Genomic DNA, 23632 nt, shown 5'->3' on the forward strand with positions numbered 1-23632 from the left:
CCAGTGATGGGGTTGGTATGGTGGACAGGCGGGTATGGGGCCTGTGGAGGTGCAGGGGCGCAGGGGCAGCGCTGTGCCGCACGGCACGGAGGTACTCACTCAGCCAGTAAACACGACACAGTTCTCGGTAAACAAACGGCTGGTTGGACGGGTCCCTCGGACGGTTACGGTGCTGCGGTTCCCTGCAGTTAGCGGTGACGGTCTCTTCCCTGCACCTATGTAAAGTCTCTTGGTAGCGATGGGTCCCCACCGGTTACCCACTCCTCGGCTTCAATCTGGGCCGAAGGAGCCCGACTTTGCCCGCAGGCGCTGGCCCTGGGAAACTGGTGCCCTGGCGGTGGCGGTGTCTCCCCTTCACGGTCGGACTGTTGCCTTCAATCGGGACTTGGTTGTTAGGAGACAGAGGTCCCCTTCACTGACGGATTTGGCAAATTATGGCGACTCCTAGCCTTGCCGGGATCCAAAAGGCCCCTGCCCTGGTGCTGACTGTTCTTCGTATACTGCTCCGGTACCGCCGGGTCACCACCCGTCCGCGGTCCTTCCAGCAACCTCCAAGCAGTCCCCCTGCAGACTATCACCGCCGTCTGCTGACCTTGCTGTCTCAGTCCGGGGCACACACCCGGACCAACTTCAGGCTTTCTTAACTGTTCCTTTTTACTTTTTTGCTCCAGCTCCTCTACCACTTCACTTCCTTCTACTTTCACTTCCCCAGCTGGACTCCACTCTAGCCCTCAGCTAGACTTCAACTGCCTGGTTTTCCCGCCTCCAGGGCTGTGAACTCCTCGGTGGGCGGAGCCAACCGCCTGGTCCATCCCCTGGTGTGGACATCAGCCCCTGGAGGAAGGCAACAAGGATTTTTAGGTTAGCTTGATGTACCTGCAAGGAATGTGGGGTGCATGCCATGTTGTGACTTGTGACCCCTGGCTTGCCCAGGGCGTCACATTCCCCCTTAGCAAAACGCAGACCGTCCTCGGGCTGCCCGTCCAACACCGGTTTTATTTTCCTTTTGTTGTTCTGAAAATAGAAAAAACGGTAACATATATACAATTTATGGCATCATCCCACATCGGGAGGTTCAGTGCTTAAACGTTGCTAACATTAAAACGGTTAACGGTTACGGTCTCCGCTCTCTCCCACCCAAATAACCTGGCCCTGATGCTGCCCCTAAAGCCCAGGCAGCATCCCTTGACCCCAGTCCAGCACAAGTTACCCGAGCGGAATCTGTCCTTCCCCTCCAGAGGGTAGCCACCGGTTCCTGTGGTGGCTGGGCCCCAGCCTGCTCTGCTGTGGGCCCTCCCTCCAACCTGCCTCTCCGGAGGCGGTAAATGCGGAAACGGTAACACAACTTATTTACAAGCCACTAGCGTCTGTGGTTGCCCTGCAAGTTCACGGGCTTGTCCATAGGAGTTCCTATGCATATTTTTCAAACGGTCCCCACGGGGACAACGGTGCCGGCAACGGCCGGTTTCCAATCACGGTAGAATCAGATGACTTTTCGGTAATCATTTTGCTTATCATCATTTTTCAAACAAACACAGTAGTGGTCCCAACGGGGACGGTTCAACGGGGCTCCGCTGCCATCATTCCGAGTCCTCAACATCACCTGAAGGAGGGGGAGCGACGCTCACACGGGACTCCTGGCTGCCTCGTAACTTCGCATCCAGCGCGAACCACACCCTCTCTCCAAAGTGCCGGGTGTACTGCACGATGTCGCCCGGCATCAGGTTACGACCGGGATGCTCTTCAGGCAGGTGGGCATTCACATCCCGCCGGGCTATAAACACTTCGGCCTCCAGGCCTGGTTCATATATAAACCCATAGCCCCGGCGGACATCAAACCGCCTCACCTGCCCTTCGTACAGCGGGCCCCGGACTCGGAACGTTGCCTGACGGAGGCTCTCTTTTTCCCGGATTGCACGGGCCACCAACTCCGCCTTCTTTCTTTCCCATTCACCGATTTCCAGGCCCAACGGTGCCGGCTCCCTGTCCCAGTACGGCGCTGCTGCGAGCTCCGGCGCACGGGTCAGGCCCCGCAAGACCTGTTTGACATTGCCCACTGCTGGTGCTCTGGGCGACAGGTCCCGCGGTGACGTGGCCTTAGACGCTGCCTTGCATCGGCAACCCGGCGCAACCTCAGCCGAGGTGTGGGGGATGGGCACAGGGGCTTTCCGCAGTTGGGCCTTTGGCACGGAGCGGGTCATCGGCTCCAGCTCGGGGACTTTCTCGGGAGACGCCTCCGGTTCAGTTTTCGGGGCTTTCCAGGGCAACACCTCCGGGCGACTACGGGCTCCGGCTACAGGTCGGCCCGCCTGAGCGGGCATGCTGGGTATCGCTACCGGTTGCGGTGGTAGCGGGCCTAATGGCGGGGTCACGGCTTCCGAGACGGGTGGCGAGGGAGGCAGCGGGGGGAGAGGGCTTGGACTGGGTCCCGCAGCCGCGATGACCGGCCCTTCGAGGGCATCGGGGCGTGGGTCACTCACCCTCCCTTCCTCCGCTTCCTCCTCGCGTCTCCGCACGGTCGCTATGACGTCCGCCATGTCGGTCTCCCACTCCTCCATGAGGAGCTGCATCTTGACCTGCAGCCGTTGGTAGAGCTGCGCGGTCCGGATCTCCACCCACGCCGCGGTTCCAGGCGCGGGGGCTACGGTGCTGCGGGACGGCATGAACATGTTGCTGGCGGCCTCTCCCAGGAACAAGATGGCTGCAGGGTCCTGGCGTCCCTGCTTTTATAGCCGCGCTCACATGCAGCTAGCCGCCATTCCGTCTCCTTCAGCCTCTTTCCGGCCCCTCCTCTATCGGGGCGGGGTTTTGGCCTTCGCGCCTCTGCTACTCGAGAAGACGCTCGAGCGGGAACTTTTCGCGCCAAAGATGGCGACTTCTGAAATTTTTCGGCCGGATACCTCCGGCGGTCACAAGGCGCACCTCTACCCAACGGCAGAGCGGTAAGATCCTGTTCGTGACGCCAAGTTGTCGCGGGCGGAGGAGGGGACGCCGCGCTCTGCCTCTGCTCGGGTCCGGCTGCCGCGGCTGCTGCGGCCTGCTGCTGCTCGGTGGCTCGAGCGATGGGCCGGATCCCGGGGACTCGAGCAGTCTCCTCGCCCGTGAGTGAAAGGGGATTGGGATTTGGGATAGTTTATTGTCCGTGACGCCACCCACGGTTGTGGTGATTAAGTGGACACCACCGCTGCTCTGTCTGGGGAGCCCGGGAGTGATGGTACGGAGCAGCCAGTTGTTGATTTGCCCCTCCGTGGGTAGGGGTTCTGGTGATCCCGGGGCCCAGTGATGGGGTTGGTATGGTGGACAGGCGGGTATGGGGCCTGTGGAGGTGCAGGGGCGCAGGGGCAGCGCTGTGCTGCACGGCACGGAGGTACTCACTCAGCCAGTAAACACGACACAGTTCTCGGTAAACAAACGGCTGGTTGGACGGGTCCCTCGGACGGTTACGGTGCTGCGGTTCCCTGCAGTTAGCGGTGACGGTCTCTTCCCTGCACCTATGTAAAGTCTCTTGGTAGCGATGGGTCCCCACCGGTTACCCACTCCTCGGCTTCAATCTGGGCCGAAGGAGCCCGACTTTGTCCGCAGGCGCTGGCCCTGGGAAACTGGTGCCCTGGCGGTGGCGGTGTCTCCCCTTCACGGTCGGACTGTTGCCTTCAATCGGGACTTGGTTGTTAGGAGACAGAGGTCCCCTTCACTGACGGATTTGGCAAATTATGGCGACTCCTAGCCTTGCCGGGATCCGAAAGGCCCCTGCCCTGGTGCTGACTGTTCTCCGTATACTGCTCCGGTACCGCCGGGTCACCACCCGTCCGCGGTCCTTCCAGCAACCTCCAAGCAGTCCCCCTGCAGACTATCACCACCGTCTGCTGACCTTGCTGTCTCAGTCCGGGGCACACACCCGGACCAACTTCAGGCTTTCTTAACTGTTCCTTTTTACTTTTTCTCTCCAGCTCCTCTACCACTTCACTTCCTTCTACTTTCACTTCCCCAGCTGGACTCCACTCTAGCCCTCAGCTAGACTTCAACTGCCTGGTTTTCCCACCTCCAGGGCTGTGAACTCCTCGGTGGGTGGAGCCAATCGCCTGGCCCACCCCCTGGTGTGGACATCAGCCCCTGGAGGAAGGCAACAAGGATTTTTAGGTTAGCTTGATGTACCTGCAAGGAATGTGGGGTGCATGTGATGTTGTGACCTGTGACCCTTGGCTTGCCCAGGGCGTCACATATCCCTATCTATCCATCCATCCATCTACCCACCATCCATCTATCAATCTATCCACCCGTTTATCTATTCACTCATCTATCTTCTATGTAGCCTCTATCTATACATCTACCTTCTATCCCTCTATCTATCTATCCACCCATCCATCTATCAACATAGGCAGATTTCGTTATCTTGAGGTCTGCAGAGCAGACTGAAGTCTGAGGTGACAGCGCGATTCTCTTCATGTGCTACATGGAGAGAACACAGAGCACTCGTGTTCTGTAGCAGAGCTGACAGTGTCGTGTGGATTACGTCGGACCTGGAGGGGTATTTGGGGATTTTAATAAAATGGTGAAACAGGATGTTTTTTTGTCTTTTATTCCAAATAAAGGATTTTTCGCTGTGTGTGTTTCTTTCATTTCACTTACAGTTTAATCATGGAAGGTATCTCGGGGAGACGCCTTTCATGATTAACCCAGTTATTACCCCGATTGCCACCGCACCAGGGCAATTCGGGATGAGCTGGGTGGAGTCCCAGGACTGTCGCATCTAATGGATGCGGCAATTCCGGGCGGCTGCTGGGTGATATTGTTAGGGTGGTGGGCTCCCGATAACGCGGTGCTCTCCATCCTGACAATACCAGCCTCCAGCCGTGTGGCTTTATCCTGGCTGGTATCAAATATGGGGGGAACCGCATTTTTTTTTTTTGTTATTATTTATTTATTTTACTGCACGATATAGACCCGCCCGCCGGCGGCTGTGATTGGTTGCAGTGAGACAGCTGTCACTCATCGTGGGGGCGTGTGTGACTGCAACCAATCATGGGCGCCGGTGGGCGGGGAAATCACGAAATAACTAATTGAATAATGAAGCGGCAGCCATTTTCAAAAGAGGAAAAGACGCCGCAGATTTGTGACAGCCGTGCAGCGAGACGCCCGTGATCGGTGAGTAGGAAAGAGAGAGGAATTGTGCTGGGGACGCAGGACGCATGCAGACAGCAACGTGTGCACATAGCCTTACTGTGAAAAGCCACGTTTTTGGTGCTCAAACTGTTCTTGAACGTAACTCGAACTGTCGAGCTTTTAGCAAAAAGCTCGAATTCGTCGAACGTCTCGAACACCCCCCAAAATCACTCGAACATGAAATTGGCGAACCTTGAGCCTCGAACATCGCTCATCTCTAGTCATGACGTAGTTCCTGTGAGCGCCGCCATTCACAGGAGATCAGCATCTCTGCTGTTTAGAGCAGGGCTGAGGTTGAAGCATTGCTCTAAACCACTGTAGTGACCGGAGTGTATGATCGTCAAGTCCCTTAAGGAGACTAATAAAAATAAGAAAAAGTGTAAAAAAAGTTTTAAAAAAATTACCAAAACACAAAAGTAAAAAAAAAAAGACATACATTTAGTATTTACGAGTTTGGAAATGCCCGATCTATCAAAATATAAAATAAATTAGTCTAATCGGTAAAGGGTGTGGCGAGAAGAAAAATCAAAACGTCAGAATTACTTTTTTCAGCAGCCACAGCATGGCAATAAAATGCAATAACAGATGAACAAAACATCGCATCTACCCAAAAATGGCATCAGTAAAAATGTCAGCTCAAGACACAAAAAACAAGGTGTCACTGAGCCCCAGATCCCCAAAAATGAGAATACTACGGGTCTTGGAAAATGGGGACAATGTTATTCTTTTTTTTTTGACAAATTTCAGATTTTTTTCACCACTTCAATAAAAATAAAACTATACATATTTGGTATCTGCAAACTCGTACCGACCTGGGGAATCATAATAACAGGTCAATTTACCATACACTGAACCTGGTAAATAACCCCCCCCCCAAAAAATAATAGTGCAATTGCTCTTTTTTTTTCAATTTCACCGCACTTGGAATTGTTTTACTGTTTTCCAGTACAATATGGAGCAGAATGAATGGTGTCGTTCAAAAGTACAACTCTTCCCACAAACAAGAAGCCCTCATATGGCTATACTGAGGGAAAAATAAAAAAAGTTATGGCTCTTGGAATAAGGGAAGGAAAAAACAAAAATGAAAAATGGGAAAATAGCCAAATGGTGAAGGGGTTAAAAATTAGATACATTTGAAAAAGAGAATAGACATCTTGCTACTTCCTCACTATTATCCCAAGGCTCTGCTGCATCTGCTTGTGTAGCGCTCCCTCGATGCCGAGCTGTTTTCCTTCGGTGCAGACCACGTTTTGCACTCGCGGTCTCTCGCTTCTGCTCCCGCCATGTGCTCCACTTTGTGCCAATCCTAAGTCACTAATGATCTATTACATGTGAAGTTTGAGCGCTGGGACAACACTGGGGTCTTTCTCAGAATTTCTCGTCATGTTCTTCCATCTCTTTCAGACCCGAGTAAGTAATATAAAGTAATAAACAGGAATCTTACTGCTGCAATAAAACCCCCAGAACGGTTTGGCTTTTGTCAGCTTCATTTGGTAAGAGGGAACATTCCTGAGAAATCTGCGGACCTCTCTATCTGAAGGTTTTCAGAGACTTTCACTGGCAGATTCCCGTGGCTTGAGTCCATCTCGTAGCCCAGCTGCTGCTAATTTAGCCCAGGGCAGCGAAGCTTAAAAAAAAATGGAAGTTCCGGAAGCACCTGTGACCAATATCTCCGACCTGTCCTGTCGCAGCAGTGACTAATCTGAATATTTGTGTGTATGACTATGTACAATTTATTCTCCATTCCTTCATACAGAATATGGACATAGGAGCTGATATTTCATTGGGGCATCCAATTGTATGCTTTGATTGACAGCTGCTTAGAGGTAATGGAAGAAGGAGTTGTCCAGAATTTGCCAACTAAAAACAGCACCACACCTGTCCACAGCATTGTGTTGGAGTTTACCCTACATGTCTGTCACGGGTGTGTCATGGATGACAATCATTTGGTTTCGGGACATAGAAGGTCACAGTGTTTGGCTGTTCAGAACACTCCCTGACCATGGTTCCTGCTGTCAGTATTCATTGGTATTGGAGCGTTCCTGCTGGATTCCTCTTTCCCTTTTGGACCCAGTAGGAGCTCACCTTCCACCCAGCTGCTGATCATCAGCATTCTCTTTTTGCTTATATATCCCTTCCTTCCTTGGGCTGGTGCTAGTGATATTCTTTAGTTTATCAAAGACCTTGGTGCAAGCTGGTGTCTTGTACTCCTGTGTGATATCATTGCAGAAAACTTTGCTGAACTTCTGCCTGTGTCATCTGTAGATATGTAGTTCATGCATTTTCACCCCTGTGTGTCCTCCTTCTGTTGTCTATAGTGGTTAGTTGGGTTGACGAAGAGCTCATCCCACCCGTTCCCTATTTAGGGTCCAGCACTAGGGACACCTAGGGTCAGGTATCCAGCCCAGCACATAGGTGCAGAACCTATCTAGGGTGGTGAGGGACCCCCGGGACCAGCAGTAGGTTTGGTCAGGGGTCACCATCTCCTCCTTCCCTAGACACAGGATTTCCCTTCCCTATCGCTGTTCGCCTGCTACTTTCCGTACCTAGCGTGACAATGTCTCTCTTGTTCCGGAGAACCCAGTACATCCATGGATTACATCAACAGCCCAATACATCAATAAAATCTGTGCAATCCCTTATATCACTAGAAGGAGAATGATTGCTTACCAAGATTCTCCACATTTGATTGTTAGAGGTCATATCAATGAGACATCCCCCCCCAATCAGCCAACACTAGAAGGGATCATCAAAAGTAGTCAACTGAAGATGGTGTGAATTAATTCACAGACTCTTACTTGTCGGCATCACCGGCTCCTCTTGATTAGCTGGCCTGGTTTGACTTCATTGTTGCGGCATGATGAACATGTGATGTCATGGCAAACCAGATAATCAAAAGAAGAGCCGACGATACTGGCAAGTAGGCGACAGATCACAAGACTCCTGTCTGACAGCCATAGATTAGTGACGTGGTCAATGATCCGGGTCATGTGAATCGATTTGCACCATCTCTACAGTCAACCCCTTTTGCTTTGTTTTCACACACACAGTGATTTTACACCTTTGTTTATTTCTTGGCCAGAAATGTTTAAAATTTATAACATGACATGAGATACCCATTATATTATGACATTTTGGTGTCATTTTTGAAGTTTTGAACAACAGAACAAGCTCTGGAATTGGCTTTTTCTTATCATCTTTTCCATAGGTTTCTCTATAGGACTTGAAAAACACCCAAAAAAGCATGTTATAAATGGAACAGAATACAATACACAACCAAAAATACTTGTAAAAAACACTATGAAAATTGCTTGAAAACTATAATTTTTTTTTAAATATGAGAAAATTGATTTGATGTGAATCGAAATTTTGTAGAATGTAAAGGACTTTAGCGGGTCTGTTGAATATCAAACATTTGTGAATTGCTTTGCATGAATCCTCGAATTGCCCAATGATGTGATTGGACCTGATGAAGGAGATTTAGAGTTTCTCTAAAACCCGATGTCTAATAAATAAACCTTAAACAGAATCTGTCACCAGGCAGTGACTACTTTAGCTGTGAGCAGCATAATGTAGGTGAAAGGATTCTGAAGCTAACCATGTTTACCTTTGATCACTGTGTGCAGCCATTCTGACTTTATATAAGAATTGAGTGTAGCAGAGCTGGGAGCTGTCCCTGCCCACACCAGGCTCTTAGTAAAGATTGTGCATTGACTGTGAGGTGTCAATCACTGTCCTGCAAGAGCCCAGAAGTCACACCAATATTAATTGTGACGCCCTGGCAAAACCAGGTAGTCACAGAAAGCGTTAATTCTCCCTGGCAGCTACACAATCCCCACACAGATGTACACCAGCCAATCAGGCCCTACTAGTCCCCTCCCCAGGAAAAAGGGAGGGGGAGAGAGGAGTTAAGTTTAGTTGTGCAGTAGTCAGTGAAGCGCTGACAGGGAGAATCTTGGAGCTCCCTGGAGAAGATAGTAGTTGGGGGTTTGAGCCCCGGACTACCGGACTAGGTGGCAGTGAGGGCCACAGGTGACGGAGATTCGGTCGCGGGGAACCTGAGGCAACCGGGACAGGGTTGTAGCCCGCCGGTGCCGGGAGAGGGGACCCAATCCTGAGGCCATTCAAGCGGACTAGTCCAGACACAAGGGAGACAGACAGAGAGAGTGGAAGGAAGGGCCCTGGCTGTACATCTGGGTGTGGGACCCGAAGACACCCGCCAAAGGTGACCGGCCATTTGGCAAGTTGGTTGACAAAAAAGACTGTGTATTCTTGACCCTCCACATGAGCACAGCCTCATCCAGCACCACGACTACCAACTGTAAGTGTTCTACTTCCTGCCTCCTAAAGACTGCTCCCTGCAACCTCTCACATTACCCTGGGCCCCGGGACTACACCTCCCCTACCCGTGGAGTGAATCCCACCTTGCTGCCTGCTCCATCAGCCCTGGGCACCCCCATATCTAGGCAGCGGCGGTGTCACCATCCATCACCGCAACCCACGGGTGGCGTCACAGACAATCTCCCTTGTACATATCCCCCTTTTTGTTGTGGCGCCTGGGATCACAGACGGGGTCACGCTACCGTGATACCTACAGAAGTGACCCCTTGGCCCAGATCTGAGTACCCCCTATCCCGACACATAATCACAGAACAATAAACTCTTTAGTATGAGTAAACAATAGGTTGCACACAGATAAGAGAAGCACAGTTGTATTTTATTTTTTAACCCTTGCAGCATGCTATCCTCAGCTTACATTGCAAAATCCTGGTGACAGATTTCCTTTAACACGTAGAACTTTTTCTCTCTCCAGGACAGCACGGTGTTAACCCTTCTGTGTCCACTTTACTGTCTACTCCTCATGTGGCTGCAGCTGCCCCATGCTATTAATTGGTTGTGACTCTCACAACCCGACAAGGTGAGCCTCCACAGTATTTCACCCATTGTTTCCCACCCAGATGAGATCTTATATGCATTTCTCTGTCTTCCAGTCATTTTCAGCTAGATGACATCCCCAGCTCTTCTTTTGAATAGACGGCCTGGAGTGACGTCATCGAAGCAACGTGACATCACGCAAGACGGCAAATCAGAGGAAGGACCACGGATGCTGGCAGGTAGCGGGTGGCCACAAATGGTAATGATTTGCCCCATCTCTTGTGCTAATGGTAGGATATATTACTATAAAACAAGACCATACAGGGACAGGGTTAGATTGTTGTCTGGAGACACATTAGTCCGCACATGGTAGGATATTTTTAATATACACTATTTACAAAGTTGCTCCATTTTTTTATTTTGGTGCATTGGAACGCTAAATATAAAATGGTGGCAATAGCAGCACAGCCTCTGAGAAAATAAGAAGAACAAGCTACTGGCAAGAGCAGATGTCCTCGTGTTTACGTGTCTCATGGAACATCTGCAAGTAATACCATAAGTCAGGGTAAAGCCGTCAATGCAATATCTCACTTTATCCAATATTAGATATGTGCACGGTGTGGCGGAGAATCTCTGCTCGACATTGCTTAATATCACCGCGAGTGACACTGACGGTGATGATTGCAGGTCCTGTGCCGGGAAGGAAATCCTGACTCTCTAATGCCGCTATTGTTGTTTTTATGGATGGAGGACCCTATTTGAACTCATAAAAAAGGACTTATTGGGGTGAAAGAAAGTGTATCATAATCTTTAAGAGCCCCAGAAGGCTTGTGAAATGCGACCACAAAGTATATAAACTTAAAGCACTGAACGTCTGATTCCAGCAACACAAAAGGAAATCTCCCCGTAGACCTTTATGTCTTGTTGTTGTTGAGGCTCGCTCTCTAAAGCCGGGCACATAAATGTGTAAACGCCTCGTTAATGCAAAAATCTGCGTGTGATTTCATTGTCATAGCCCCGGGTCAGTGTACACAGATCGGAGAAGACCACCATAGAGCGGTCAGGAAGAATAGGTGCACGCAATCTGCATTTGTGATAATCCATTAGATCCCACGTATCAATCTCTGGCCCGCAGTATGATTCTATTTCACCCTCGATGCCAGGTGCCCATTATTCTGTATGGAGAGCTATGTGGGCCCATTATTCTGTATGGAGTGCTATGTGGGGACATTATTCTGTATGGAGGACTATGTGGGGCCCATTATTCTGTATGGAGGACTATGTGGGGCACATTATTCTGTACGGAGGGCTATGTGGGGCACATTATTCTGTATGGAGGACTATGTGGGGCCCATTATTCTGTATGGAGGGCTATGTGGGGACATTATTCTGTATGGAGGACTATGTGGGGCCCATTATTCTGTATGGAGGACTATGTGGGGTCCATTATTCTGTATGGAGGGCTATGTGGGGCCCATTATTCTGTATGGAGGACTATGTGGGGCCCATTATTCTGTATGGAGGACTATGTGGGGTCCATTATTCTGTATGGAGGGCTATGTGGGGCCATTATTCTGTATGGAGGACTATGTGGGGCCCATTATTCTGTATGGAGGACTATGTGGGGTCCATTATTCTGTATGGAGGGCTATGTGGGGCCCATTATTCTGTATGGAGGACTATGTGGGGCCCATTATTCTGTATGGAAGACTATGTGGGGTCCATTATTCTGTATGGAGGGCTATGTGGGGCACATTATTCTGTATGGAGAGCTATGTGGGGCCCATTATTCTGTATGGAGGGCTATGTGGGGCCCATTATTCTGTATGGAGGGCTATGTGGGGCCATTATTCTGTATGGAGGACTATGTGGGGCCCATTATTCTGTATGGAGGGCTATGTGGAGCCCATTATTCTGTATGGAGAGCTATGTGGGGTCCATTATTCTGTATGGAGGACTATGTGGGGCCCATTATTCTGTATGGAGGACTATGTGGGGCCCATTATTCTGTATGGAGGGCTATGTGGGGCACATTATTCTGTATGGAGGACTATGTGGAGCCCATTATTCTGTATGGAGGACTATGTGGGGCCATTATTCTGTATAGAGGGCTATGTGGGGCACATTATTCTGTATGGAGGACTATGTGGGGCACATTATTCTGTATGGAGGACTATGTGGAGCCCATTATTCTGTATGGAGGACTATGTGGGGCCATTATTCTGTATGGAGTGCTATGTGGGGTCCATTATTCTGTATGGAGGGCTATGTGGGGCCATTATTCTGTATGGAGTGCTATGTGGGGTCCATTATTCTGTATGGAGGGCTATGTGGGGTCCATTATTCTGTATGGAGGCCTATGTGGGGTCCATTATTCTGTATGGAGGGCTATGTGGGGCCATTATTCTGTATGGAGGGCTATGTGGGGCCCATTATTCTGTATGGAGGGCTATATGGAGCCCATTATTCTGTATGGAGGGCTATGTGGGGCCCATTATTCTGTATGGAGGGCTATGTGGAGCCCATTATTCTGTATGGAGGACTATGTGGGGCCATTATTCTGTATGGAGTGCTATGTGGGGTCCATTATTCTGTATGGAGGGCTATGTGGGGCCATTATTCTGTATGGAGTGCTATGTGGGGTCCATTATTCTGTATGGAGGGCTATGTGGGGTCCATTATTCTGTATGGAGGCCTATGTGGGGTCCATTATTCTGTATGGAGGGCTATGTGGGGCCATTATTCTGTATGGAGAGCTACGTGGGGCCATTATTCTGTATGGAGGGCTATGTGGGTCCATTATTCTGTATGGAGGGCTATGTGGGGTCCATTATTCTGTATGGAGGCCTATGTGGGGTCCATTATTCTGTATGGAGGGCTATGTGGGGCCATTATTCTGTATGGAGAGCTACGTTGGGCCATTATTCTGTATGGAGAGCTACGTGGGGCCATTATTCTGTATGGAGGGCTATGTGGGGCCATTATTCTGTATGGAGAGCTACGTGGGGCCATTATTCTGTATGGAGGGCTATGTGGGTCCATTATACTGTATGGAGGGCTATGTGGGGCCCATTATTCTTTATGGAGGACTATGTGGGACCATTATTCTGTATGGAGGACTATGTGGGGCCATTATTCTGTATGGAGTGCTATGTGGGGTCCATTATTCTGTATGGAGGGCTATGTGGGGCCATTATTCTGTATGGAGGGCTCTGTGGGGCCATTATTCTGTATGGAGGGCTATGTGGGGCACAATATTCTGTATGGAGTGCTATGTGGGGTCCATTATTCTATACGGAGGGCTATGTGGGGCCATTATTCTGTATGGAGTGCTATGTGGGGTCCATTATTCTGTATGGAGGGCTATGTGGGGTCCATTATTCTGTATGGAGGGCTATGTGGGGCCATTATTCTGTATGGAGGACTATGTGGGGCCATTATTCTGTATGGAGTGCTATCTGGGGTCCATTATTCTGTATGGAGGGCTATGTGGGGCCATTATTCTGTATGGAGGGCTCTGTGGGGCCATTATTCTGTATGGAGGGCTATGTGGGGCACAATATTCTGTATGGAGTGCTATGTGGGGTCCATTATTCTATACGGAGGGCTATGTGGGGCCATTATTCTGTATGGAGTGCTATGTGGGGTCCATTATTCTGTATGGAGGGCTATGTGGGGTCCATTATTCTGTATGGAGGGCTATGTGGGGCCATTATTCTGTATGGAGGACTATGTGGGGCCATTATTCTGTATGGAGTGCTATGTGGGGTCCATTATTCTGTATGGAGGGCTATGTGGGGCCATTATTCTATACGGAGGGCTATGTGGGGCCCATTATTCTGTATGGAGGGCTATGTGGGACCCATTATTCTGTATGGAGGGCTATGTGGGGCCCATTATGCTGTATGGAGGCTTTTTAATCTGTATAGAGACTATATGGGGCCCATTATTCTGTATGGAGGACTATATGGTGCCCGCAACTAGGTTGTCTACGTTTTTAACTTTGGCCCTCTGTGTATTTGAGTTTTACATCCCTGCTTTAGATATATTTATATGATTCTATTTCACCCTCGATGCCAGGTGCCCATTATTCTGTATGGAGGACTATGTGGGGCCATTATTCTGTATGGAGTGCTATGTGGGGTCCATTATTCTGTATGGAGGGCTATGTGGGGCCATTATTCTGTATGGAGGGCTATGTGGGGCCATTATTCTATACGGAGGGCTATGTGGGGCCCATTATTCTGTATGGAGGGCTATGTGGGGCCATTATTCTGTATGGAGGGCTATGTGGGGCCCATTATTCTGTATGGAGGGCTATGTGGGGCCATTATTCTGTACGGAGGGCTATGTGGGGCCCATTATTCTGTATGGAGGGCTATGTGGAGCCCATTATTCTGTATGGAGGGCTATGTGGGGTCCATTATTCTGTATGGAGGGCTATGTGGGGTCCTTTATTCTGTATGGAGAGCTATGTGGGGCACATTATTCTGTATGGAGGACTATGTGGAGCACATTATTCTGTATGGAGGGCTATGTGGAGCACATTATTCTGTATGGAGGGCTATGTGGGGTCCATTATTCTGTATGGAGTGCTATGTGGGGTCCATTATTCTGTATGGAGGGCTATGTGGAGCACATTATTCTGTATGGAGGGCTATGTGGGGTCCATTATTCTGTATGGAGGGCTATGTGGGGTCCATTATTCTGTATGGAGGGCTATGTGGAGCACATTATTCTGTATGGAGGGCTATGTGGGGTCCATTATTCTGTATGGAGGGCTATGTGGAGCACATTATTCTGTATGGAGGGCTATGTGGAGCCATTATTCTGTATGGAGGGCTATGTGGGGCACATTATTCTGTATGGAGGGCTATGTGGGGCCATTATTCTGTATGGAGGGCTATGTGGGGCACATTATTCTGTATGGAGGGCTATGTGGAGCACATTATTCTGTATGGAGGGCTATGTGGGGCCCATTATTCTGTATGGATGGCTATGTGGGGCCATTATCCTGTATGGAGAGCTATGTGGGGTCCATTATTCTGTATGGAGGACTATGTGGGGCCATTATTCTGTATGGAGGGCTATGTGGGGTCCATTATTCTGTATGGAGGACTATGTGGGGCCATTATTCTGTATGGAGGGCTATGTGGGGCCCATTATTCTGTATGGAGGGCTATGTGGAGCCATTATTCTGTATGGAGGGCTATGTGGGTCCATTATTCTGTATGGAGGGCTATGTGGGGCCATTATTCTATATGGAAGGCTATGTGGGGCCCATTATTCTGTATGGAGGACTATGTGGGTCCATTATTCTGTATGGAGTGCTATGTGGGGTCCATTATTCTGTATGGAGGACTATGTGGGGCCATTATTCTGTATGGAGGGCTATGTGGGGCCATTATTCTGTATGGAGGGCTATGTGGGGCCATTATTCTGTATGGAGGGCTATGTGGGGCCATTATTCTGTATGGAGGGCTATGTGGGGCCATTATTCTGTATGGAGTGCTATGTGGGGTCCATTATTCTGTATGGAGGGCTATGTGGGGCCATTATTCTGTATGGAGGGCTATGTGGGGCCATTATTCTGTATGGAGGGCTATGTGGGGCCATTATTCTGTATGGAGGGCTATGTGGGGCCCATTATTCTGTATGGAGGGCTATGTGGGTCCATTATTCTGTATGGAGGGCTATGTGGGGCCCAATATTCTGTATGGAGGGCTATGTGGGGCCATTATTCTGTATGGAGGGCTATGTGGGGCCATTATTCTGTATGGAGGGCTATGTGGAGCCATTATTCTGTATGGAGGTCTATGTGGGGCCATTATTCTATACGGAGGGCTATGTGGGGCCATTATTCTGTATGGAGGACTATGTGGGTCCATTATTCTGTATGGAGGGCTATGTGGGACCCATTATTCTTTATGGAGGGCTATGTGGGGCCCATTATGCTGTATGGAGGGCTATGTGGGGCCCATTATTCTGTATGGAGGGCTATGTGGGTCCATTATTCTGTATGGAGGGCTATGTGGGGCCATTATTCTATACGGAGGGCTATGTGGGGCCCATTATTCTGTATGGAGGGCTATGTGGGACCCATTATTCTTTTTGGAGGGCTATGTGGGGCCCATTATGCTGTATGGAGGCTTTTTAATCTGTATAGAGACTATATGGGGCCCATTATTCTGTATGGAGGACTATATGGTGCCCGCAACTAGGTTGTCTACGTTTTTAACTTTGGCCCTCTGTGTATTTGAGTTTTACATCGCTGCTTTAGATATATATATTCCTTTATACTGCTTGTTCTGTGACACCTTTAATTCCTTATCTGAAGATGACCTATCAGCAAGGGAGCAGCTGCTCGTCGGCCATATTGCCCCAGGTCGGCCCATGTAAATGGCCTTTTAGACACTGATTTATAGAATAGTCATCTAGGTTGTACTGTAGAAAGATTTCTTCCTTCTAGGACAGAGCTCATTTACTTATAAAGAAATAGAAAATTCTAAAGCACTCCTACAATCATAGACATTCTCAATATCTGATTGTTTTACAGAACTATCCTTTTCTAGTGAAACACGTCGACATGTCCACTAATACGAATTCATGCGGTCTGGTGTGTAAACTTTGAAACCTTTATTTTTTTAATGGAACGGTGTTGTGGTCACGTTGCCTATAATTATGGTCAAATTATTTCATGTTAGGTCTGTGATGTCTACACGGTTACTTTTAGGAACATTATCCATGTGATGTAGACGAAACCTGGCACGTCTACGGGAGTGCGGCTTCTAGACATTAAAAGTTCTAATCCCGACTTTATTGTTCTTGGTCAGAAAACATCTGAGCGATGGAGATTTTATTCATTGGAGATCGTCAATAAATACTAAAGATCTAGACAATCAGACGGACTCAGGATCTTGTAGTAAAATGAATAATTCTCCATAGATTTTCTACTTGGATTTTGTTTCCACATTCCTATACTTCCCTTCCACTTTTTTGTTTTCGACTCCACGTCTCCAGAACCGAGAGATCTTTCTCGAATAATAACACAAGGATCTCTAGGATACAATGCTGACTTGTTACATTTAAGGCTGCGATCCACTTCCAAAATCAATAGCTCGCTTTCACATAGATGGAATCGGACACCGGGGTATGCACTATCAGAGGGGATTGTTTCAGGTTCAAGAAGTCAACCGAAACGCTGGCCAGACTTGCGAGACCACGTTCATTGCTCTGCCTTTGCCAATATTGGTTAATTTTTTTAAAACAGGTACAGAGCTACAGAATTTGGAAAATAACATGTGGTCTGGATGTATTATTTTAATATTGCAAATTTAATTTTTCAACAGAAAATAACCCTTTTCATAAGAGATTCCCAATATTAAAAAAGAAGACTTGATGTCCAAGATCAAAATAATAGTGAATACTAAGGCTTTATTAGGAAGGGTGTATTGTTCCTGTGTTTAACCAAATAAAACAACACCCCATTAGCCGCAATGAGAAAAGTTTGGCTGACTACAATATACTATATATTAGAGAAAATAAAAGTAGGCACAATGGTCACATTCTTCATTAACATCATTTTTTTTGTGGTCATTGTCAAGTCATTGCTTTTTGGCCCAAATTTCTTTATGTTTACAGTATTGCTTATTTTAAATTTCATAAATAACTATTAATAAACTCATTAATGTCATATACATTAGAAAAAGTTTGTAAAACATGCTGATTTACAAGCACTGGCAAAGTTTAGGGAATTTCTTTTTACTTAAATGCATGTATTTTAGATTAAAAATAATTTTTACGTTTGGGTTTTATGAGCCCTTATAAAACCTGCTGTTTACAGTGTGAGCCCCCACATAGCCCCCTGTTTACAGTGTGAGTCATCACATACCTTCTATATACAATGTGATCCCCCACATAGCCCCCTGTTTACAATGTGAGTCATCACATACCTTCTATATACAGTGAGCCCCCACATAGTCCCCTGTTTACAGTGTGAGTCATCACATACCTTCTATATACAGTGTGAGCCCCCACATAGTCCCCTGTTTACAGTGAGTCCTTACATACCTTCTATATACAGTGTGAGCACCCACATAGCATCCAAAATAAAGTGTAAGCCCCCACATAGCCCCTAAATACAGTGTGAGCTCCCACATAACCCCTAAATACAGTGTGAGCCCCCACATGGTGCCTAAATACAGTGTGAGCCCCCACATGGCCCCTAAATACAGTGCGAGCCCCCAGATAGCCCCTAAATACAGTGTGAGCCCCCACATGGCCCCTAAATACAGTGTGAGCCCCCACATAGCCCCTAAATATAGTGTGAGCCCCACATGGCCCCTAAATACAGTGTGAGCTCCCACATAACCCCTAAATACAGTGTGAGCCCCCACATGGTGCCTAAATACAGTGTGAGCCCCCACATGGCCCCTAAATACAGTGCGAGCCCCCAGATAGCCCCTAAATACAGTGTGAGCCCCCACATGGCCCCTAAATACAGTGTGAGCCCCCACATAGCCCCTAAATATAGTGTGAGCCCCACATGGCCCCTAAATACAGTGTGAGCCCCCACATGGCCCCTAAATACAGTGTGTGCCCCCACATAGCCTTATATATGCAGTATGAGCCCTCACATAGCCTTATATATGCATTATGAGCCCTCACATAGCCCCCTATATACAGTGTGAGCCCTCACAAAGCCCCCTGTATACAGTGTGAGCCCCCACATAGCGCCCTATATTCCATGTGAGCCCTTACATAATCTCCTATATACAGTGTGAGCTTCCAGTTAGCCTCATATATAGTTTGAGCCCTCACATAGTCCCTATATACCGTGTAAGCCTCCTATATACTTTATGAGCCCTTACATAGCCTCTAAATGCAATGTGAGACCCCACATAGCCCTCTATATACAGTGAGCCCCCACATAGTCCCCTGTTTACAGTGTGAGTCATCACATACCTTCTATATACAGTGTGAGCCCCCACATAGTCCCCTGTTTACAGTGAGTCCTTACATACCTTCTATATACAGTGTGAGCACCCACATAGCATCCAAAATAAAGTGTAAGCCCCCACATAGCCCCTAAATACAGTGTGAGCTCCCACATAACCCCTAAATACAGTGTGAGCCCCCACATGGTGCCTAAATACAGTGTGAGCCCCCACATGGCCCCTAAATACAGTGCGAGCCCCCAGATAGCCCCTAAATACAGTGTGAGCCCCCACATGGCCCCTAAATACAGTGTGAGCCCCCACATAGCCCCTAAATATAGTGTGAGCCCCACATGGCCCCTAAATACAGTGTGAGCTCCCACATAACCCCTAAATACAGTGTGAGCCCCCACATGGTGCCTAAATACAGTGTGAGCCCCCACATGGCCCCTAAATACAGTGCGAGCCCCCAGATAGCCCCTAAATACAGTGTGAGCCCCCACATGGCCCCTAAATACAGTGTGAGCCCCCACATAGCCCCTAAATATAGTGTGAGCCCCACATGGCCCCTAAATACAGTGTGAGCCCCCACATGGCCCCTAAATACAGTGTGTGCCCCCACATAGCCTTATATATGCAGTATGAGCCCTCACATAGCCTTATATATGCATTATGAGCCCTCACATAGCCCCCTATATACAGTGTGAGCCCTCACAAAGCCCCCTGTATACAGTGTGAGCCCCCACATAGCGCCCTATATTCCATGTGAGCCCTTACATAATCTCCTATATACAGTGTGAGCTTCCAGTTAGCCTCATATATAGTTTGAGCCCTCACATAGTCCCTATATACCGTGTAAGCCTCCTATATACTTTATGAGCCCTTACATAGCCTCTAAATGCAATGTGAGACCCCACATAGCCCTCTATATACAGTGTGAGCCCTCACATAGGCCCTATATGCAGTGTGAGCCCTCTATATACAATATGAGTCATCACATAACCGCTATATACAGTGTGAGCTCCCATATAGCTCCCAATATAAAAGATGAGCCCTCACAAACTATATACTGGTACATAGCCCTTACATATTATATAAAACAAAGACATACTCACTTCACTTCCTTTCCCCCAGAGCTCTGCTCCAGTCCCCGGGGCACCACTTCTTCTTGATGGCGGCGGGTACATGCAAGCGCTGACGCTGGCTGATGACATCATGACACCAGCATGTTACAGTGGAGGCGACGGAAGCTCCCTCAGAGCTGCAATGCCATTCAGTATTGCCGGCAGCGGAGCTCCAGGAAAGCTTCCTATCCAGAGATGTGCCCCAGGGAACCAGGAGCGAGGTGAGTATATGGTGCTGCACAAAACATTATAATGTGGGCAATCTGGCCATGGGCCCACAAGAACCCCGGGCCCTGGATGGTAGCTCAGATTACCCTCATTATAACCCTCCAATGGTCAAGATCATGCAGTATAAACTCAGCCCTGGGCCAGCATTCTTTTATGCTGGGGCAGTGAAAATAATAGTTGTTGGTCGAATGAGCATACGGCACCAGACATTAAATCCAGTTCATGACATTGGCACTTTCATTTAATTATTCAGTAAAACTACATTACAATATTGCCCCAAAATTGTTCCCACGTCTCTTCTACCAAATTATTGTTATTTATTTCTTTTTGAAGCCTTGTTCCACTTCAATTCTCCAGACCAAGTGGTTTTTTTAATACCGCAGTGGTTTTAAAATTGAACTCAAGTACTCATTTCAAAGCGATATTATACGACCATCGTGCCAGTGGCGGGATTCTCATCCAAAATGTTGTCTGTGCTACAATTTTGTTTTATGACTTGGATACGAAGGCAGAAGACGTCTGCGGCAAGACCACCAGCGATGTGACGAGAGAGTATCTATTCCCTACAATGTATGGTATAATTATGTGAAAATAATTAACTTTATTCTTCCTAAATTTACAGTAGTAGCATTCATCAGTCATTCTGTATCTACTTCCAAACACAACGGAGGGGGCGTCTTGTTCCCACCCAACCACGTTTGTCTGGTGGTCACTGAATCGCATGGTGGTGGATGAAGTAGAAAACTGAACAATGGAAAAACTTTGTCGAACTTTTTCAAACTTTGAATATACATTTTAAGGAACCTGTTAGCGAACCCTCAACTAAGAGGCAAGACAAATCAGAGACCGGTTCTTGCATTCTAATCACTTATGTTTTAGTCTGAAATGCTGCTGCACTTCATAAAAAAACAACAAGTAGTTGAAAGCAAAGTCGAGGATGACCTGAGCAGTCCAGGAGGAAGGTCCCCACAGACTTCTCACCGCCTATGCAGCTAGACAGACAAGTTTTTCCCTGTACACATATGAAGAGAGCTCTCAGTCTAGATGTGCGGGTGTTGAGAAGACCTTAGTCATGCTAGATACGGGGAAGTACCAAGTACACGGCGAAAGGGAAGGAAAACCGTATATCTAGGGAAGGGGGAGATGGTGACCCCTGACCGATGCTACTGCTGGCCCCTGGGGTCCCTCACCACCCTAGATATGTTCCGCACCTATGCGCCGAGCCGGATACCTGACCCTAGATATCCCTAGTGCTAGGCCCTAAATAAGGGAATGGATGGGATGAGCTCTTCATCAACCCCACTAATCACTATAGAAGACACAAGGAGGGCACACAGGGGGAAAATGCATGAACTACTTATATACAGATGATTCAGGTAGAAGTTCAGCAAAGCGTCAGCAACGATTCCACAAAGGAGAACAAACTACCTGCTTGAAACCTCAGCTTGAATGGACTGAAAATATCACCAGCACCAGTCCATAGCAAAAAAGCGGTATTTAAACACCAAGGGAATACTGATGATCAGCAGCTGGGTGAGGGTTGAGCTCCTGCTGGGTCCAAAAGGAGATGAATCCAGGAGGAAAGCTCCTATACCAATGAATACTGACAGCAGGAACAATGGAAAGTCAGGGAGCATTGTGTGTTGCCAATCGCAGTGACCTTCTACGACCTTCTTCATATGACTGTCTGTCACCCGTGATGCACCCGTGACGGCCTCTTGGATTAGTCACCTGGTCACCGGCCACACTTTACACTTTATTGTTATCTAAAACACGTCAGCATTTCAGAATAAAACGTTGATGTTCAGAATGCTGAAACCGGTTTCTGCTTTGTGGTACCATTGTTCAGGCTGCATTAATCAGCTGACATGTTCATTATAGGGAAGAACTATTATTACAGGAAAGGTCCATCTTCAGAATATGTAGACAATGAAGACACAAAATTCCCAAAAAAATAAAGTATTGAAATCAGAAAATGAACAGAACCAGACAGTCATATATTATGATACTATATAGACATTTAGGACAAATATTCAGTAAGAGACAGACGATTCCAGCATCAGAGACACTTGGGACAATTCATCGGAAAGTGGACATTCGAAAGGAAGTTCTCCTTCTCACAACTTTTATTTAAGACTTTTTCCATCTTCGAGATGCCACAATTAGAGGTGTTCCTTGCTCTTGAATGATGATTGTGGCTCTTTTATATGGCTCTAGTTAGTCACTGGAGTATATTACGGTGGTATTTTAATCCTGGGTGGAGATGTTTCATATAAAAGAGCCACAGCTGTAAAATCCACAACTTCAACAACAAAAGAAATAATAAGCTGCAAAATCCAGAATGATCTTACTGTGTAAAGCTTTGTCCTGCAGGCGTGTGTTCAACCTCATAGCCTCCTTGTTTCAGAACGTCAATGACCGTATTATTTCCCAGGAAGTGACCTAGAGACAAAACACAAATGACATCAACATTCCATGAATGGAACTCAAGAAGCTTAGTTAGGAGAAGTAATTTTCTCATTCGAACAGCCCCATTTTTTTTCTACACAGGTTCCAAATTATAAATTGATAACACCGTATTTCGGTGTTGGCTCCAAAAGTGATCAACTCTAATCTGACAACAGAAATTTGATTTGCCTACAGCGCCATCACAGGAGAAATAAAGAATTACATATTGCGATATAAAATCAATGAGTTAATCAGAGAATGCATGAAAGTGCTGAGTCCTCCAGAGTAAGGGATGGTCTTGGTAATAGGTATATGAGAAGGTTCCTGACTTGGGAAACCCTCAACCCAAGCCCCTTCTATTAAACTAGAAGCCCATAAGAGCATACTGGAAATCTGTAATCAGAACCAGTGTTGGTGTAAACATCAGTCAAACATGTTTTACACTTGTTTCATCTTATGTTGCTGCCTCTTTTTATTCCTCCATTGGTGGACTTCATCTGAAGCCCAGAAAAATAGGATTTAGACAAACCCAACAAAGCCATTTGGTATAATGGGTCAAACAGAGCAGAATGTCAGCAATTTTGGATTCTGCTTGACATTTTTCTGATATTGTCCGATATCCACAGACTACACAATAGACTATACGCTTTAGAGTCATAAAACACAAACATCATTGGAAAAAATGTAAATGGAGTCCAAAGTAGTAGGCTTTGGGCTTCGTTTGCCTCAATGTACTGAATGGCTCCTTTTGAGTTCCCATTTTTCTGGGATTTAAGGATGCTTTACACGCAACGATATCGCTAGCGATCTCGTTAGCGATGTGACACGCCCAGATCATTGCTACGATTTGCCAAGATCGCT

General features: G+C 47.6%; 1 protein-coding gene across 1 annotated transcript in view; it reads right to left on the reverse strand.

Moving 5' to 3' along the window:
• The window catches only part of TRABD2B (TraB domain containing 2B), a 444445-nt gene that overhangs the window by 71063 nt on the left and 349750 nt on the right, over positions 1 to 23632 (reverse strand). The window contains 1 exon segment of the mRNA XM_075320534.1: positions 22675 to 22765. Coding sequence (XP_075176649.1) covers positions 22675 to 22765 — 91 coding nt within the window.

This window comes from Anomaloglossus baeobatrachus, chromosome 8 (genome assembly GCF_048569485.1).
Source record: "Anomaloglossus baeobatrachus isolate aAnoBae1 chromosome 8, aAnoBae1.hap1, whole genome shotgun sequence".
Lineage (NCBI taxonomy): Eukaryota > Metazoa > Chordata > Amphibia > Anura > Aromobatidae > Anomaloglossus > Anomaloglossus baeobatrachus.